At 38.6% G+C, this 20,669-nt stretch overlaps 1 protein-coding gene across 2 annotated transcripts; it reads left to right on the top strand.

Moving 5' to 3' along the window:
• Positions 1 to 150: 150 nt before the first annotated feature.
• Positions 151 to 19,885, top strand: MIER3 (MIER family member 3). 2 transcript variants are annotated; one of them, XM_032095766.1, is made up of 13 exons: positions 151 to 285; positions 940 to 964; positions 3,184 to 3,329; positions 5,146 to 5,280; positions 6,693 to 6,813; positions 9,001 to 9,086; positions 9,277 to 9,349; positions 11,436 to 11,587; positions 12,061 to 12,142; positions 13,529 to 13,623; positions 15,456 to 15,583; positions 15,772 to 15,917; positions 15,999 to 19,885. In XM_032095766.1, exons 1-13 carry the CDS (start codon positions 277 to 279, stop codon positions 16,454 to 16,456), a joined length of 1,656 nt encoding a protein of 551 aa, XP_031951657.1. In that variant the 5' UTR covers positions 151 to 276; the 3' UTR covers positions 16,457 to 19,885. The 2 variants fall into 2 exon arrangements, with proteins under 2 accessions (XP_031951657.1, XP_031951655.1); XM_032095764.1 differs by having other exon boundaries at positions 193 to 285; positions 13,532 to 13,623.
• The last annotated feature ends 784 nt before the right edge of the window (positions 19,886 to 20,669 follow it).

Below are 20,669 nucleotides of genomic sequence, written 5' to 3' on the forward strand. Positions count from 1 at the left end.
GCCCCGCCGGTAAGGGCGGGCGCCCTCTCCGGGCGGGGCCGGGCCGGGGCGGGCCGAGCGCCGTCGCCGGCCGGGGCGGCGCCGCCAGAGGAGGGTCCCGGCGGGTCCCGGTGCTCCCTGCCCCGCCTCCGCCGCCCCGCCCGGCCCGTCCCGGCCCGGCCCGTCGCGGTCCCCCCGCGCCCGCACGGACGGTCCGGCGGGCCCGTGGCCGCCATTGGCTCACGGCGCCATCCGGGCACTCGGCGCGGCGTCGCCGCTCGGCCCCATCGTCCCAATATGGCGGAGGTGAGCGGGCAGAGCGGGCCGGGCGCGGGGCTCGCCCGGCGCCCCGCGGAGCCCCGCGCCCGCAGCGCCCCCGCGCCGCCCCGGCACCCCCGGGAGGCGCCCCCGCGGCGGCGCGGCGGGACTGACGGGGCGGTGGGGCCGGGGCGGCGGAGCCTGCGCGACCAGGCCGCGGGGCGGGCGCGGTGCCGGTGCGCGGCCCGCGGGCGGCGGAGGGGCCGCGGGACGGGCCGGCGGTGTCGCCGCTGCGGCGCGGGCCACGGTGAACCGCCCGGAGGGAGGGAGAAGGAGCGAGCCCCGGGCTGGGAGCGGGGGAGGAGGCAGCGGCCGGTCCGGTTCGTGTCACGTCCCGCCCGGCCGGGGCCGGAGGGAGCGGGAGCGACGGCCGGGCCTGGCGCGGCCCCTGGGGGGGCCTTATGCCAGGGGAGGCGGAGGGACGGAGAGCGGCAGGCGGGAGCGAGGGAAGGAGGGATGGGCGAGGGTGAGCGGGATGGAGCGGCCAGCAGGGCGGGACGCTGGGGCTGAGGCTGGAGGGGAGCGGGGGAAAGCGGGGCGGCGGGGAAACGGGGCAGCTCCGACGGCTGCGTGAAATGAAGAGCCCTGCTTGCTGCCGGGCCGCAGGGAGCCCGCTCTCAGCTCGCTCTCTTTTCCCTGCAGGCTTCCTTTGGGAGTTCGAGCCCAGGTTCGTCCTCGCCCACCTCCTGCATCGGCACCCGGCTTGTCGCCCGCACGCCGCTCTCTCCTTGCTGCTCCTTCCCAAATTTATCCCCTCGTAGCTTTCCTAAGGCTTCGTGTGCACGCTGTTAACTGCCTGCCAGGTTTTTAAGAGGAGATGCGCGCTGCGGAATCCTTCACTTAAGTCCAGTTGCAGTTAGAAATTGACTGCTCAGAACCAAAAATGAAATCAAAGTTTTTAGCACTTTTAATACAGCATCTCAGTAAAGCCATATGGCCTGGAGAGAGACAGCTTCTCTTGCTGCTGCTAAGAACAGGCTTGTCTAAATTTTTGACTTCTTGGTAGTAAAAGAAAATGTTTAAAATCAGAACAAGTAATTTTTATGGCTGTAACTAAATACTGTTAAGGTTCTTTGGAACACATTATATCCAACCAAGCATCGTTAACATCAGCCAAACTATTCTCAAATATTTGGGGAACATATTTGCTTCTATGCAAATGCATTCTGCAGTGTTTGTCATAATCTCTAACTACTATGGAACTTCTTGAACTTGTATTTTTCAGTATAGTTTTAGATATTTTAAATGGAGTATTGAACATTCAGAACTACAGGAGAAGTGGAACTTTTTAATGTAAAATCTGTGGAACAGAACTTCCCCTTGAGTTAAATGGAAAACTAGTTAGAAAAGCAATTACTATCAATAATCTTGAGCACACCCTTACAAATACATGTTACATTAAGGCAGTTGATGCTTTCTTAGAGCTTGAGCAGGATGTGATGGCCAGCAGCAGGAGAATTAAACACATAATATCGTTATTGGAACTGTAGTAGCATTGACGGCATTGATGTCTGAAAGTTTTATGAGACCGTAATATGAATAGCATGTGAAAAAACACTTTTGGCCTGAGTGTTTCTCTGCAGTATGATAGTACAAACTTTGACTTTACTTTGCTTGCTTTGTCTTAAGCAAGCTAAACAAAGTTCAATTACCTGCATGTACAGAATGAACATTTACCATAAATGATGAAAAATTGCATTCCGTAAGGTTCAGAAGTGTTGGTATATACAGCTGTCTCTTTCAAGGCTGAAAGCAGTGCAGAGAGGAATACTGTAGTATTTTTTGAAGAGGGTTGAAAATTTGTAGCTATTTCCTTCAACACTTTTGAAGAAGTTCCTTGATAGAAATAATTCTTGATAAACCTTTTCATTGATGCTTGAAAGCTAAGGATTGCAACAGAGGACTAGTATGTAAGGGGAAACCAGAAGTGAAAGAGGATTATCCTAATCTGTCTTTTTCTCCAACCTGAAAGCCATAAAAAAGTGAACATTAAAGAGCAAAGCAACCCTGTAATTTGGTGATTCTTTGCTGTAGAACACTGACTACTGGTGAAGAATATTTTCATCTTCAAAACTTGTTGAATCTAATGATAATCTTTGAAATTACAAAGTGCATTTAAAATAACAGTACTTTTTTGATGACTTCTGAGTATCATCTTCAGTAATGAAAAAGTGTCTGTTGGACCACAGACCTGTTACACTGTCTTGTTAATTAATATGTTCCATTAGAAGCATTTTGTTATTTTTGGTGTATTTTCCATAATATTTCTTGAAACTCTGCTGTGCTTTTTCTTCTAGATCAAGTACTACAAATTAATTTTATTCGAAGATCCGTTTGTCAGGCTAAAGCAATTGGAAGCGAGTCTCACTTTATTTTGCTGTTAGTAGGATGTGAATTCATAACCTAAGTTACCTGTTTGCCAGTGAAAAACTATGCTTGTTACCATATAAATCACATCAATAAAATCAGAGTCTATAGATCACAGTCTTCCAGCTTCTGATATCTTGTGATGTGTGTGCTTTGTATCTTAATGATGATTTCAAGGGTGTTTTGAGCAAACTTTTATTCAGTATAATATTAGTTTGGGATTGTACTGCCTGAAACTTTGTTTTACTTGTTTAGGTGCTTCTCCCTAGTATTCTGTTTGTAGAAAGAGAGAAAACTGTAATTTTATTATTATGCTTAAATTATGCTTATTACTTAAAAATATGAAAAGGGAAGGTCAGCTAAAGCAGCTGAATTTGTGAAGTACTTACAAATTTGTTACTCCACTGAGAGCTGTCACCCTGTTGGTAAAAGAATTCATGCAACTTTTTTTACTGGGATTTAATTTCGTATGATGGTATAGGGAAAAAATTTCTCAAATTAAGGTTTTTTTTTTGATAGTTGGCTCTTTATCATCTGAGGATCATGACTTTGACCCATCTGCTGAAATGCTGGTACACGATTATGATGATGAGCGAACTCTCGAAGAGGAGGAAATGATGGAAGAAAGCAAAAATTTCAGCTCTGAAATTGAAGATTTAGAAAAGGTAAGAGTGACTCTGTCCCTTGTGAAATATATATTGTAACTTTTCTAGTGAAAAGAACATTCAACCTGTCCTTCAGTTTGTATTGTATAGTGCTGTTTTCTGCAAAAATACTTTTGCAGCTTGTTTAAAAGAAAGTCAGGTTAGGATGTAGATGTAGCAGTGTATCCTCACAGAAAAGGCTGAACTTACCTTCTCAAAGGTATTAGTACTCATATTTTTTTTTTATTTAGTACCACATTTGCTTTGGTAGAGAAATCACTGACGCAGGTTTTAGAGTCCTGTCATGTAAGATCACTTGTATGTTGAAACTGTACAATATACGTACTATTAAAGTGACATCTAGCTGCATTTCATTATGTTGGTCAGGTTTTACTTTTCCAATATGCAGACAAGCAATCCTGGTTTAGGCGTGATGGGTCACAATAATTTGCTATATAAATGATATTTCTGTGTCTTAGTTTCATCAGTTTAGCATTCAGTGGATGTACAAAATGATCAGTGTGCTCTTTGGCTTTTCCTGTTCCCTTTTATCTTCTTCATAAGAAGTTTTTCATATTTACACCTCTTGTTCATCCATGGCAGTGCATCACCCATTCTCAGTGCCTGCTGAGTGCTGAACACCCACAAATTGGTGCTCTTTGCATTACTGTTTGGTGACCCACTTACACCACTCAGCATAACTGCAGGTTTTGGTCAACAGACTTCCAAAAAACTGATTTTTAGCATCAAATACAAGGCTGTGTTTATGTAGTCCATGTAAAAACAGATTTTCTAAATGTGGAGTTGACAGTGCTTATACTCCTGGGTTTTTTTTGCCTTACTGCCTTTACAATTACATTTTTGCTGGTTGAGTTTGCTGTTATAGTAGTAAAGGAGTTTGCCAGGTCTGATGGTTAAAGTGGAGTTGTTACTCCACAAAGTTCTCTTACTGCTTCTATGATAGAAGAAAGAAGAACTGAGAGACACATGTCTTAAACACTTTATTATTTTAGTTCCTGATCCTGGAAAGACTTGGACATGAGTTTCCATTTACCCATTGTGAAAAGTCTTCACAGGACTAAGACCTTGCCTGACTAAAGAAAAAAAAGCAATTTAATCAGTGTATGAGTTCAGCAGTAAATTTTTAGAGTTATAACTTTCAAAGGTATAAATATTTGAAAATATTTTTAATACTTTGATGTCTTGAACCAGGTAACTACAAAAAAATTCACTGTTTTTTGTTTTATTAATTGTATTAGGATGTAAGTATGATGATAGTTACTAGAATGACTTGATCAAAAGCTATTGGAAAAGACAAGTTAAAAATCAAGCCTTTCTCTTGATTTTTGCCTTCTCTTGGCTGTCTTTCTTCTGTTACCTTGTCAATGGTTAATATAAAATACATTGTGCAGGAGATGAAAAGAAGGGCTTTAAAGTTGCTATATTGGTTTACTTTGTGGGGGTTTTCACGTGTGCAGCTGTAGCTATGTAGGAATAAAGTCTTCAGGGTTTTCTGTATTTCTCTTGAAGAAATATTGACAAATCATGTTCTACATCAGACAGGGAGCAAATTTTTAATACTTACTCTTTAGTTTCATCCAGTAAAATGTTTTCCCCAATAGCTTGACAGGACTTCACTGTACGCCAAGAGACATGTTTATGAATTGCTGTTATCAAAGAATCACCGTATCTTAAACCTTTAATCATTCCTGCTTTCAGTTGAGTTTTTCTTTGGTTTTTATTTCTGTTCTTCAGAATATGTCTTACCTTCTTATGCCTGACCTGTTTACAAGTAATTGGCTGTAGTGTTGAAATGTTGTAATTCTTCTTGTATTAGGAAGGAAACATGCCACTGGAAGATTTACTAGCATTCTATGGCTATGAACCCACAATTCCAGTTATGCCTGGTTCCAGTGCGAATAGCTCTCCAAGTGAACTTGCAGATGAACTTCCAGATATGACTCTAGATAAAGTAAGTCCAGAACCATTTTTACCTGAATTGTTTAAAAGCAGAAATCCCGGTGGCCTTAAATTATGTGTCATTATCTCTTGATGTTACAAAATACATCTCTTGTTATATTTGATATATATTCTCTGGGATCCTACCTTTTCATGGATATTGGGCATCTAGTTCTAATAATGACAGTTTCAAATGTACAGCAACTTCAGTGTTACTATATTAGTACAAAAGAAAAATCAGAATGTCAACAGTTCTTCTAAAACACATGCAAAGAACGTTTAAGTATGAGGTTTGTTAGTTGTTTTGGGGTTTTTTTTTAGTTAAGAAGTGGGATTTTTCGATAATATATGCGATGTCCAGAAATAACTTCGACTTCCACCACATATCAAGTACCAAAATGGTATGAAAATAACTTGAAAATGCACTCTTGATTGCTTTGTAATTTTATTTTCAAATGCATATCATTTAGGAAGGTCTCAGCTTTGAGGAATGAGAGAGAGGTTGTTTTATGTGCAGTGATTATATGTGTTGCACTGCTGATATAAAAACCTGAAACTTCAGCTTTTGTGGTTTGCAAGTTAACTTTAAATTCTGAGATTGTATTCTGATTTTTGCTACAAAGCACATGCAGCTTGTAGTTGAGCTTAGAAAGTATGCAAGTAGTAAGTATATGTCTTTTATTTTTCCTGTATGATGTAATGGTAAACTCCACAGAAAGAAGGGTATAATGATGGCTCTGCACATCTGATTCTCATTAGGATTCACGATTGTGTTGAGGCTACAATAATGTAGTTGGCTTGTTGTCTAATACAGTTCTTTCCCTTCCAAATCTCAGTCAGAGGGGTTCAAACATGTCTGCTAGTGGACGCAGTGTGCTTTTTCTTTCTTAATATCATTTCTTTAACCTACAAAAACATCAGATTTTTTTGTGTTTTGGAAAGTTGTCTATTACGTGGAACTATTCCTCTCAGCAAAAGTCTACAAAAAACCTGGCTGGGATTTTTTTGGTTTGGTTGGCTTTTTCCCCAGAGTTTAGGGGGCAGTAGGCTTCTAAAGCTTCAGTATATCTGTGATGCAAAGAATGACAGAATGCTAAATATGTGAGGCAGTTTCCATTGGTGTTTTTTACAGCAAGCAATTGGAGGAACATCTGGGATTGATGCTTACAAAAGTTAGTTCTTGTGCATCGGTTTTGATAGGAGACAGAGGGGGAATGAACCTCTATGTTTGACTCTGAAATGAATGGTTATATTCTTAGAGTTAGTAGGGGCAAACTAGCTTTTTAATTAAGGGAGTATGGTCAGCTAAATTTTCTTATGGTAAGGTAACTCATTTTAATTAATGAGGTTTACAGTTGGCTGAATCTAAATGCTTACCAGTCTATAGTCACTCTGAGGTTTTATTATTTTATTTTAATGATACAGGAGGAAATCGCTAAAGACCTCTTGTCGGGTGATGATGAAGAAACACAGTCCTCTGCTGATGACTTGACACCATCAGTTACTTCACATGAAGCTACTGACTTCTTTCCTCGGCCATTAAGATGTAGGAAACCTGATTTTGTAATAGTACTCAAAAAAGTCATAGCGTTATATATAGCTTCATATCTTAAAACACCAAAATTGAGGAGTAATGCTCACTGTACCAGGAGTTGAGAAACAGTGCTTTGCAGGATGTTGTACATGAACATTGCCTTTGGGTTGGTATTATTGATTACTTAAAAGACTAATATTTGGTTCTGTGCTCAAAGCACAAGTAAAATTAATTTCTCTATAAATACAATGACTTCATAATCAGTAGTTAGTACAGTATTGAGGAACACCCATCATGATTTTCAATATGTTAGTGAATTATATGAATATGTAACCCATTCTTTTAAATTAGTGTTTCTCTACTAAAATTTTTGCTGCTGCTTTTAAGCCAGTGACTTCTCCGTGCAGCCTGTGGATGTGAACTGGGACGCAGTGTCTTTGTGATTATTTCCCTTCACACATTCAACACTTTTCCATAGGACTTCATGGGGTGAGCCAAAGTAGTTTTATATGGGATGGGGCCTGTAAACCCATGACCACCAAAATTTCACTATCCATGGAGCTATGATGGGAAAGATCTGAGAACCAGTGGTTCGGTTATCCAACCTGGATGAGATATTCCTGATTGCCTGTTGCATCTCATTTGTTCACTGGTGTCCTAGAGTTAGAGCAGTGTGGAAGACTTTTATCACAGTTTTAATTTGGCAAGTATCTTAAGGTATTCCATAGGGGATTTCATTCCTCTAGAGGAGGGGGGGATAAAGGGAAAGTGCTGCCTCAGTCACCAGCAGTCATAGCCCTTTGCATGCTGCTGTCTGATAAATGCAAGACATTTGTATTGAAAGAGAGATACAAAAAACTTAAAAATTATAATGCCCCTTTTTCAGTTAAACAAACTTCAAAACATGCTGGCACTTGTGAACTGTTAAGAAATACGACATTTTAAATGTGGCAGCTTCCTACAAAAAAGTTCTCAGCTCCTCATCTGTACTGAGGATTAAGAAGCAGTCATCTTTGTTCTCAGCTGTCATGGTTTTCTTTAAAAATGTTACTTTGTTAGAACATTAAGCCAGACATTTTAAAATCAAATATCCACCATTTCAGGGAAGGAGATGTCAGTTCTCTGTGCTTTTGGCAGTCCCATCTTTTTTCTGGTCTCTGTCCATCTCCCAGATTCTAAGATAACATAAGTTTTAAGATATGCATATCTAATACATAACATAGACTGTTTTGCTAAGTTTACATTAATTGGGCAAAATAATTGCCTGTGATTGTCTAGGCATATTGTTCCATTCATTCAGGTTAGCTCCTTGCCTGCTACTTGTAAAACCAAAGAGAGAGACTGGTGATTTTAGTAATGACTACAGAAGAAGAGCCTCAGTCCATGCAGTCTTGGCTATTGTCTCTGATGTTCATGACGTTTTAGTTGTGATGAAGTTGATATTTCAGCCCAGTTTATATTTTTTTCTGATGTTGGAGAATACAGAATAGCTGTAATCATTCTGCTGGGGATTATACAACTATAAAAACAGAACTGGTTCAGAACCCAATACCATAGCGTTCCAGATTCTAAAATATGAGTTACTCTGTGGAGTAACGTATTTGCGCTGTTTGGAGGGCTCTGCTGTATTTCTTCCTAAGGGAAGGGAGAAAAAAAAAAGATTAAAGAGGAATAAGCAGTCTTTTGCTGTCTTTTACTTATTCCATTTTGTGTGTCTCTCCTGTATCTTCATTGCGTGCTAAGGCAGCCTGGTTTAAAGGAATGTTTTGAATGCCCATTAAAACTTCTGATGAAAGGTTTTAATAGGTAATAAAGGCATGCCTTCAACTTTACTCTCTTTGTGATTAACCTGAGGCTATGTCATAGCCCTGGAAGTTGTCTGGTTTTTCTCTAGATATAAGCTTTTATTGAGAAAATCAACAAAAAAAAATTGTCTCATTTCCGTTTGACTGTTGGAAATACAGTAGATTGTGTCATTTACAATGATGAGAAATGTTTCAGTTCTGCAGTATACAAGTATCAGTGCGTTCTGACTTCATTCTAGTTTGGTTTTTTTGATAAAAATGTGGATCAATAGACACAATAAGTGTCTCCCTGAGTAAGAGCAGGTGCTCCTTTCAGAAGTAAATGATATCTTGTAGTTCTGTGCTTGAACAGAAAATTTTTCGTAGCTAAAACCAAACTTTTTTGTGTCTGAAGCAAACACCACTTACGATGGAGATAAGGAATCTGATGGTGAAGATGTAGAGGCAGACAATGGTAATTCATCTGAAGATTTGAGAAAGGTAATAATTATATTTTTTAAAAGTTAAAACTTTGGTGTTAAGAAAAATCCATTAAGATTTTTAGTATGTATCTAAAATGGCACCTTCATTCAGGAATTATGTCACGTGCCAGGTTAATGACATTTTTTAATACTTCCATACACAAAATATTGTTAATAACTTTCTCTCTTCATTTTTATTACATTTTCAGGAAATAATGGTTGGTTCACAATACCAGGCTGAAATTCCAGCTTACCTAGGCAGATGCAGAGATGATGAAAAGGGTAAGTTCTTCTAACTTTTACTTCTTATTTTATGTTTATACATACCACTTGATGGAAAAATGTTATTTAAATTTGTAAGGTCAATTCAATTCCCTAGCTAAAGTCTCAGAGACCATTAAAAATAAGGCACTAGAAAATTGAAGTAGCACAACTATATACTTAAATCTCAGAAATGTGTCTCTTCAACTTGGAGAGGACATTCTTAAGACAAAAGGAGGGTTAATTCTGAAGTATCCAGTAGTATTAGGAGGCAACCAACTGTAGGTCAAGAAGGGAGTCCGTCATTGGAGAATCATAGCTAGTCTATGAGCATGTAACTGAATTTACACTGAAGATGTTCCAAACAGCCTTTTTCCTTGGTTGTTTTTTTTGGCAGGTAAAATCATGTGAGTTACAAAATTAATATGGAAAACAAAGCAATAAGCTATTTTAAATTTCCTTGTATAGGTCCTGATATACTGTCTCCCGTGCAAATTTAGGTTAAAAACTGCAGTTGTGCTAGAGTGAAAAAAAGAGCTTTATTTAGTTGAGTTTTATTTTGTTTCTTTAGAAACCAGCATATAGTCATGGAATTAAAAAGGCAAATAATGCAAAAAAATTTGCTCATCGGTGGAAAAGCTATGAAATTAAGAAATGGGTAGGGCGATATAATAATAAGTGAAGGGCATTCTGGGTTTTTTTCTGTAAATTTTTGATATTCTCTAAGGTGCTTGTGTTCTGTTACTGTAACATTTAATGGGAATATTATTTGAGTGAATTGTATTGAGTCTTTTCAACATCGCCACCTGCTCTTTTGAGGAGAAGTCCTTTACAATAGAGAAGAAGAATGTTTGGTAGGGATGGAGCTGGAAATGTTAGGAAGCGAACATCTCCTGTGTTGCTTCAGATCTAGGAGAGCCTCCAATTTTTTAAGATTCAAGCATGATGCTAATGGGTTCCAAGAAATGGAGGAGTAAGGACTGGATTTATGTGGGTGATTCTTTTACTATTTCCACATCTTGACTTCTCCTCAGCCATGAACTAAGGAAGTGCTAATAACCAGAGGATGACCAAGGAGGGGTTAATCTGATAATCTTCTCTGTAATGAACTGGTAGTAGAGAGAACCAGTGAAAGTCTGATAGCATGGCCGAGAGCAAAGGGGTAGCTCCCAGCTGAGAGGGCTCAAGGAGCATCTTTTGCGTCATGGACTCCAGCAAAAAGCATTGTGTGGTCTTGGTTGATAAACAAAGCTGAAGAGGAGTGTCAGCAGCACTCTGAAAGGTTGGGCTTGGTTGTAGGGGTGGAGGATTCTATGAAAGCCTTTTCTGTACTCCCTGAAAAGCTAGTGGTGGCAAACAGGGGCTTACATTTATGCTATGTAGTCCCAGCTACCAGAATTGTGCTAGAAAGCAGTTTTGCTCTCCTATAAATTTTACACTTGTAACATGTCTGTCTGAAAGCTTTCCATGTTGTTAAGCCGTAGAAGAAGTTTCAGAGGTGTCATTCTATTCCTCGTCTTAGCCTAATGTTGTTTCCTGCAGTTTTAGGAGAGCTTTGAGCATCTCCTTCTTTTCTGCTGTAACAGCCATTATGACTCTGTGTTTGAATTAAGTAACTCAAATTCTCTATTGCCAAGAGACTACATGAAGATGTGCAGTGGTAATCACATCTGTTGATCAGAGGAAAGGATTTACAGTTTGATCTACTATTGAAATACATGCACAGACTGACAAAGGTTCAGGTCAACTCTTGTGCACTTTCAATATATCATCCTTGAAATTAACTATCTGAGAGTTGCAGACATCATTTCAGTGTATTGTGGAGGGCAGTACACCCTAATCACTTCAAAGCATTCAACATACCAAGTTCTCAACAGCATTCAGTTGCTAATGAATGGAAAAACAAATCACCACATTGCCATATAATAATTTATAGTTTTTGGCAAATTTTAGTTGAAAATTACTAAATAGCCAAAGTGATCTGCAGTTTAAAAGTGGTGTGATTTGATTACTTCTTTTTTACTGGTCTTTGTATTTGTGAAATAGCTTTTAATGCTACAGCCTTAAAAATGTTATAATTGGCATTAATGGATTTCTGTTTTATCAGTTTATGAAAATGAAGACCATTTACTTTGGAAACCCGATGTGATCTCAGAAAGTAAAGTTAAAGAATACCTTTTTGAAATCTCCTTAAGAACAGGAAATGAAAAAATGATTGGCAGAATTCCTGAAGGACTACATACACGGGACAATGAACAAGTAGGTTTTATATCCTGTTCCATTTGTGACACAGCACTTGGTAATTAACATGTGGTCTCTTTCTCTGCCTTGCATTATAAAGGCACCACTACTCAATTTCTTCATTCCTTAGTCGGATATTATTGGATCAAGATCTTACTTAAAATTTTTAAGCACATGCTTAAAAATCTTGAGTATTTGAATGTTGGCAGTGTTGTGATCTGTGATGTTTCTGATTGTCATACTGTTGACAAATCCAGCCTTTTTAATAATTGCATATAATAATGTTTTACATGTTTTTAAATTAAATCTTGCCTCAACTTTTGGGTGGTTTGGGTTGTTACTTTTAAATTTTCATCATGTGTAAAGATAAATCCTCTTTTTTTTTTTTTTTTTTTTTGCATTAGATATGTTTACTGGAACACTGATTTTGGAGGTCCGTATTGGATATTAGAAAACTCTGACTCTTTCTAAAGACTTTTCCTATTTTATAGGCGCTGTATGAACTTCTTAAAAGTAGCCATAATGTTAAAGAAGCAATTGAGAGATACTGCTCAAATGGAAAGGCATCTCAGGGTAAGAGAATACCTGGTTTGTCAGTAAAGTGTGTTTCCAAAAAAAAAAGGTTTCATGGAAAATCCTTTAGTAGGAATCAGATTATCAAGCACATCCCTGTCATGATGACTTTAGCACAAATTAGATATAATCTGACAGTCAGCCAGCTGGAAGTTCTGCTGCAGAAGTTTGCAGTTGGTAGAAAGGCTGAGGGGGTTGCTTTTGACCTTCCTTTCTTTCCTCCACCGCTGTTGTAACACTGAAACAGGTTGAGGAGAGGGGTGGGGAGAGATGCAGTTCTGCTCCCATAAAGCAGTTCTCACCCACTGTGTAGTATCTCTTCGCGATTATGATTGATTACAGTCTGATGACATTTGTACCAAAATCAGGAGGACACAGCTGGGTACATAAATAAGCCCCACTCCATTCGTCGCTGTGCTAACATTTGTGTTGTGCCAATCCTAAAAGGATTCTATTGTACAGTTCCATAGGGCATGGAGAGCTTTGCTTGAGTCTCCTTGGAAAATAGGCTTCCATCTTGTTTGTCCCTATTATTTATTAATCCCTTAAATGAAAACCAGAGTCTGTCATTTATCAAAGATGGTTCTTTGTTCTTTATTTTTGGCTGGATCACGTTAAGTATAGTCTCAGTCAGTTTGTCCTGTATGGCTGCCTGACCTAGGCTCAGTGCTGACACCTTTTACACCTTTTCCAGGAGTCCACTACCTCACCAGGGGTTTTATAAGATCAGGTAGGATGTTGTATGTTCTGGGGAGTCTGTTTCATGCTGGATCCCTCCACTTGCTGTGTAAGGTTGGAATTGTCCTTTTGATGACAGTTCACCCCATCCTATTTCTCAGCTGTGATTTACAGTGCGTGCACCAAGGCTGGCACTCAGGCTGGTAGCTGGCTCCTGGGTCAGACATGACCTAGGCTCCTGAGTGCCTTAGAGGGTGTGGGCCTAGCGCTGTTCCTGTGGTTTGCACAGCAGGGCTGAGCTCTCTCAGGCTTCCTTCGCTCCTTTTTCCAACAACCACTGTTCTTTGTATCCTGTGTGACAAGAAATATTGAGAAAAATTATCACACCACCTCAGTGATATTATCGAACACTATTTTTTGATGACAAACTTACTAAGAACAATAAACCTTTCAAATAACCTTTGCCCTCAAGGATGAAAGATTTCAGAAATCAAGCTCTTCTAGATGATTCTTTGTAAAGAAGAATGTTAGATTTCAGGTAGGATAGCTTCTCAGTAGGGGAAATAACATGAATCTACATAACTGAATTCCTTTTTTTTTTTTTTTTAATGCATTTGGATATTCGTCCATTAGGAACAAAAATTTTATTCTTTGTCAGAGGTTAGTGAGTGAAATCAAGTTTCTCATGCTACTTTTATAATTGTCTAGAAGAGATGACAGCATGGACAGAAGAAGAATGCAGAAGCTTTGAAAATGCACTTCTGATGTATGGAAAAGACTTTCATCTCATACAGAAAAACAAGGTTAGTATTTTACAGTTAAATGGAGGAGTTGGTAAATGGTATGATACTGAAACTACATGAAGGCAATCTCTTCGTCAGAAGCCATACAAAAGAGGGAAAAAGAAGCATATTAAAATAAATTTGGCATTTTTGAACTAATTTTTCCTTTCCCTGCATTAATATTTCCAAATGTCGCTGGAAATATTAGGCATTGCAAGATGGGTCAATATATTATCTCTGAAATCAACTTATGTTAACATTACTTCTATTTATGCATGTGCATTACAATTCAACTTAAATTCGTGCCTTTCCTGAAAGGGAATAGTATTTCTATACCATGGCTGTAGGAGGGGAGAATGCATGTTTGCCTAATTTATTTTGCCACCAGGAAGGTGCAAGTTTACAGAATCAGGCTGAGCTCTGTGTTTTCATAAAGTGTAGTCATCCATAATACTTACTCTCTGAGCCAAAAAGGAGTTCTAATCTTGGTCTGGATTGCTTCTGATTGACTCTTCTGTGCCTGAAGAATAGGGCTTTTTTAAATTTTTTGTTGTCAAAAAAGAGCAGTTGACAATATCAGTGTTTCCAAATTTCCTGTATACCTCCTTTATGCTTTTGATACTACACTGAAGGGGTTTTTTCTTTAGGAGTCTGCTTGTTTTTATTGCATTTCAGGTAAACTTTATAGGGTTGTGGTTGCTCTTCAACAACTGTCGGCTGGTCTTGCCCACTACCTGGTTTAACCTATCCTAAGTAATTTGGGTGGTTCAGATTTTAAATGGACTTTACAAATAAAAATTAATGCATCAGAGATTAAAATATATTTTCCAACACGGAACAAAACACATGTGTCACTATGGACCAGAATTTGTCTAAGAAGTCTCCTGGGTTTTTTTCCCAGGTAAAAGGCCAGAAAGTTTAGGGAAGGTTCTGGGATCCAGCATAAGGTAACATCACTTGAGTACAGCAGGTATCAGCTAGAAAAGATTAAGAGGGTGGAGGAGCTTAACGAGATGTGTTTCCTTATCACTGCACTGCAAAGCTTTGTTAACTGGGACTTTATGCATTAGCATGTGGACACCTGTTAATTTCCTCCCCTGCCTGGTATGTCTGTGCCTAAACTAGCAAGGTTTACTACTGCACCCAAGGCATTTTGGATTCGCCACTGATGTTTCTATATGTTTGAGAAAGCTCAAATATATTTTACTGCCAGATTGTATTAGAGTTGTATATTATAGTTGTAAAGCTGAAACTGTGGGTGATGTGATGATGATGTGAAGTGTTTCTGCATCAAAAAGTGAATATAAATAGAAGTAATGACTTTTTCTCCAAGAATCTGACTTCACATAGCAACCTCCATTTTGGGGAAAGAGACAAACAGTTAACATAGATCAAAATGAGTCTTTTCAGTCCTTTATACCTTATCAACAAGACCACAGTTTTATTTTGTTTAAGCAGTTGCTGTCATGATTTGACAGCTCTTTCTTGCCAGAGCCTACATGGTTCTGGGCTTTCCCCAAAGGAATACGTACCCACAGTCTTCTGTGCTTCACTTCTCTTAGGTCATTAATTTGCTCAGCTTTTGCCATCCTAAGGGAGGGTATATCTTACAGTTTAAAAAATGTTTTTGTATATATAAGTACTTCAGATGTAGATAGAGTTTCAATCTAGTTTGAAAAGAAATCTAATAACATGTAGAGTAGAACAAATGTAATACTTGAAACAGTAGGGCTGTTTGAAGTCTGCAAAGGTTTGTTCCAGAACAATTAGAACTAACAATATTGCAGGATTGGGAACTGGGAAGATGACAAGTCTTTGCATTAATCTTACAAATTATTCTTGTTGCCCTTTAGGTAAGAACCAGAACAGTTGCTGAGTGTGTGGCTTTCTACTACATGTGGAAGAAGTCAGAACGTTATGATTACTTTGCTCAGCAAACAAGATTTGGAAAGAAGAAATATAACCATCATCCAGGAGTTACGTAAGTAAAATGTTCTTGGAATGGGTTTTCTGTTGCAAATCAGAAATGTAGAAGACATCCCCCCCACCCCTCTTATGTCATTGCAGTGTAAAGCTTCAGTGGCTATGGCAACTGAAATTAAACCTATCATCATTTATAGCTTTTGTTTTCCAGTTATATATTACCTGATGGATGCAATATTCTTTTAGGGACTACATGGATCGTTTGGTAGATGAAGCAGAATCCCTTGGTGGAGCAGTGCATTCTTCAGCCTTAACATCTAATAGTCGAACAGAAAGCATTCCTGATCAACAGCTAAGCATTCTGAACTCTATCACTGCCAATGAGTTGACAGGTAAATCAAGAAAAAAAAATACCTTGGTTGGAACTACACAAACAACTATTTCATTTGCATTTGTGTTCATCTGTTTTCCAGCACTGACCAACAGTGTAGCTACAGTCTGCCACACTTCAGACGTGAACTGCCTGGATGACGCCTTCCCTCCCATGGACAGCTTACCCCGAGCACCAGTTAATCATGTGCCTGTTGGAACAGAAGAATTACTTAACTTGCCTAGCAATGGTGAAAGTGATTGTTTTAATTTATTTGAGACTGGCTTTTATCATTCAGAGCTAAACCAAATGAACATGTGCAGTGAGGAGGCAGAAAGACCTGCGAAGAGATTGAAAATGGGGATTGCTGTCCCAGAATCTTTTATGAATGATGTCTCTGTAAATAACCTTGGTGTGGACTTTGAAAACCACACACACCACATTACCAGTGCCAAAATGGCTGTTTCAGTGGCTGACTTCAGCAGTCTATCTGCAAATGAGACAAATGGTTTTATCAGTACCCACACTCTTCACCAACATGCTGCCCTTCACTCAGAATGACTGTGGAAACTTAAACAAACAGTGGGTACTTTATGCAGTAGTAGTAAACTTGATGGGAGCTATCAGGTTTGCTTAGTCTTTCACTGGAAGTTTGAACTTTATGACATCAGTGATGTCTTTGTATGTATAGAACTATATCTTGATTTATCAAGAGTAATTTCTTTTTTCAGTCCATAAATGTGGAAATGTCATAGGATGTGTGGCAGAGTTTGGGACTAAGAGAACTCTGTGGTGCAGCTTTAAGCTCTGCTTAAGTTTTTTTTCTAAAGCCTGTAGACGAAGGCCACCGTTTCAAAACCAGCACAGAAGTTCTGAACAGATTGGAGTGGCTTTTTTAGTCTAAGTTACTTTTGCCGTAATGGATGCAGTGGAGTAACAATGTTTACAGGTACCAATCCTGATCCCTGCTCAATGTAGCATTTTTTTTCCCCCCCTTATAAAGGCAGGGATGGGTTTCTTTACTTTAAACTGCACAAACATACAAGGATGTTTTTTAAATGGAACCTTCTCTCATGTGATACTAAACTAGAGCACTTCAGTTTACAAAATAGCAAATTCATGTTGGTGGAAGCTAGCACAAGGGACTTAAGATGAGTAAAGTGAAGATCTACACTTGAATGCTGTTGCAAAATTAAAGGTCATGGCTACCTTACACAGAAGTAATCATGCTGCCATAGATGTCTGTGTACTTTAAACTTAATTGGCTTAAACACATAACTTTCAGGCTATATTGTATTTGGATGGGGTTTGTCCACAATTTTGAAGAGTAATGCAATCGTGTACCTTACCTGTCCTAAGGCAGCTGATGTATAAAGCTACAGTCTGCACACCTTAGGATTTACCACTAAACAGTCTACGTTTGGAAGACATCTTAAGTTGTTTGGAGCACTGCAGTTCTAAGTGTTACAGTTCTGAGGGACTATCTAGTTTATATAGTAATAGTAGAACCTTGAAGTACATGCTTAAAAGTTCTTATTTAGTGTGGATTGCATTTATTTTATTTGGCAAGTCGTTGGCTTCAAAATGGCACTTCACTTCCTTGGTCAAATAGGAAAGGATGAGTAAAAATGCATCCCATAAAAGCAAGTATTTAACTGCATTACATTTTTTTTATTTTGAACCTTGAGTGCAATTTAGCCATCCAGGAAGTTTGTCTTGCAAACATTTGTTCCAGTTGCTGCAGGAACCAAGCATAGTGTTGGCATGTAACATGTTGTAGCATACAACTTGCAGGGTGTTCTAATGAAAGCCTGAACCTCACTTCAGTAGGATTACCCCTTTCCCTCCATACTTTTTCTTTGCACTGTTTGTATTACAAATTTAATTGCCACTAATTTGTTTTCATTATTCAAGCAATTAAGTTTGCATTGTTGATATTTTTAATAGTTGCTTCAAGGTTGTGCTGAGTAATTAGAAAGTAGTGAGTTTAATATTTGAAAGGGAAGAGGGTATTTATTATGCATACTGTGAACTGCATTGACATCCTGATTTTCAGATGCAGTATATGGAGTTTTCTTTACAGCATTGTAATGAAGATTGCTTTGAAGTGTTTATGCAATAGCACATTTACCATATTAAAAACAAATTAGTTTAGCACAGTGGACAAAAGTAGATACAATTTTGTAATCAGTTCTTAACTTAAACATCTGAAATATTTAACTTTAGTAAGTACACAGTAAATAACGGGTAGCCTTGGCCCTGTGTTGTATTCTTGACATTTTTAGCCAAGTTCTCAGCTTCTTACTGCTGTGTTTTGTGCTGAACTTTGTACCTTGTTTCTTTTGTTTATGAATCAACCCATTTCAAGTAGTTTTGTAGAATTCTGGCCATAATCTTCCATTGTTATACATTCAAGTTTATCTATGGGTTTACAGTGAGTGGCTGGTCTGTATAAAAATCATACAAAGATGACTGAATGCTTATACCAGTTGCACTTAAATGAACATGCCCATTTTCATTAGCTGATGCAGTAATATACTCAGTTTATCTATGCATTGCTGGGCTCTTAATGTAGGCAGAGACTTGTCTAAGGCTTGGGTTGTCAGCAAGTTGAATGGACACTTTAGTTATTTAATAAAGACTTTGACCAAAATTCAGAAAATGGTATGAGAGAAAAATGATTTCTGGGTAGTCTAATATAAATGCTGATCTTATTTAGCCTGTTGGCTAGCTAGCTGGTATCGTTTACTTTTAATTCCATGTTAAAATGAGGCAATAATTTGCAAGATTTCGTAAATATGTAAATGCTTCATATCTTTTTAGATATCTCTTTCAATATTTTCTGACTACTTCTGTGTATAGTAACATTTTTGTGCATGCTTGATGTGACATTCATAAATTTGTACCACTATGACTTTATCCATGTAAAATAGCTATTTATTGAACTTTTCTTTAAAAAGCTGGACTTACTTTTTTCTCTCAGTTTAAACATTTAAATGGAGAACTTGTTACTGTTTATTAAAAGAATTGTGTTTTGAAAGTCAGCATGGAGATAACTGAATTGCAACCATATGAAGAAATTACAGTGCTTTGGCTATTACATGGTGAAGCACAATTCTTGTAACAAACTGTGATGAATTCTTTGTCCTTTGCCATGTGTTTTCTTCATACAAACAAACCAAAAAATCCATAATGGGCAATTGCAGTGTTGGTAAATGTATCCTTTTTATGTACAGGGAATCTGAAGAGGGTAGCAGATTCATTTAGAAGTGTAACTGGTGCTGTGATTATAGCAATACCACAGTTGGTCACACGTCATCTTCCCATGCTAGGTTCTTAAGTGTTTAGTCTTCCTCTTGCAATGGTCAAACTGCTGAATTTACTTGAAGGATGTACAATACAATACTGTTTGAAAAATACGAAATTGTGTACAATTAGGTCAATGAATTGTGCAATTGAAACTGAGAGTCAAAAATATAGGAAAACTTCAGTTCAAGTAGGACACAGTGATACTACTTAATTTTACCAAAGTCTCTAGTGAGTATTTCAACTTTGAATGTAAACTAATGGATAAACTGACCAACAGGGACACTATTGGCCCAGCATTACAAGCACATTGTCTACAGACAGGGATTTGAAATACAGTGATTTGTAAGATAATGACAAGGTTACTATTTTTATTATTCCTATTTTTCATTGAAAGAAGGAGGAAGATGCTATCAATTGTACAATTAAGTAGGAATGGTTATAGTCTTCCTAATAAAACAGAGATTCCAATTATTCTCAGTTCAAATAACTACCCTGTGCATAACAACAAATCAAGTGACAATCGGAACATGTTTTAGTATCAGATGTTCAAGAGGAAGTCGCTGTTGTTGCATTGGTTTTAATATTTGTACATAAACACTGATTTTTTTGAGCATTATTTTGTATTTGTTGTACTTTAATACCTGGTGTACAGTTCCAGAAATAAATGTCTGGAAACCTTTCTTTACTTGTAAAGCTCTTCATGCATCTGCACTGTGTTTGCTACTTCATTTCCAGAGATACGTAGCAGCAACTCTGAATGCACTTTAACTCTGGGTACCACCGAAGCACATGCTACCACACACCTGATGGTGCACAGGGGAGTGAAAAATGCAGCATGCAGTGATGCAGGTAGCTACTAATGGTTTTCCTCAGACTTTTGAAACATTATGGCTAAAGTACAGCAAATCTCAGATGGGACTTAAATGTAGCTTCAAAGTAGCACATTGCAGCAGTGTCACCCAGTGTTCAGATTACACTGTAAGCTGTGAGGAACACATATCTGTTCTGTGTGGGAATAAAACTTGCCCAAATTCGTAAATCCATGTCAAACTGGATTACAGCTGTGAATACGAAAATTTTACTCGGCTTAGGCCTTAATGTTGAAATGCTTCTTGCCCTGATTCTCCTGTCCTTCAAGACAACAAGCCTTAATCTTGGACCCTGAAAAGCTGTAAGACCTTGCATATCAATTCTGTCAAATGCCAGATGGAGTTAGTGGAGTTCTTTCCTAGACCCAGCATGCTTGTTTTTACAGTGGCTGGCACAGTAAATCTTCAGGTAAGAAATTACTATTTTTTTAATTAGGAGTGCCAGCTGATAACAATTCTGAACAGCAAAAGATGTGATTTGCCAAGTCATGAGCTTTGCTTCCCCTGATGAAGAGATACAAGGGTGTTTTCCTGATGATGGTCACTAAAATCTGCAAAACAAAATACCTATCCAAAACACTTCAGTTACAAGCTGC

The sequence above is a fragment of the Corvus moneduloides genome, chromosome Z, assembly GCF_009650955.1.
Source record: "Corvus moneduloides isolate bCorMon1 chromosome Z, bCorMon1.pri, whole genome shotgun sequence".
NCBI lineage: Eukaryota > Metazoa > Chordata > Aves > Passeriformes > Corvidae > Corvus > Corvus moneduloides.

Excerpts from the sequence above, each read along its gene's own strand:
- MIER3 (XM_032095766.1), top strand. Across the intron at positions 12,143-13,528 it reads AAATGGAAAGGCATCTCAGG|AAGAGATGACAGCATGGACA; the intron begins GTAAGAGAATAC and ends ATAATTGTCTAG. Across the intron at positions 15,918-15,998 it reads CACTGCCAATGAGTTGACAG|CACTGACCAACAGTGTAGCT; the intron begins GTAAATCAAGAA and ends TCTGTTTTCCAG.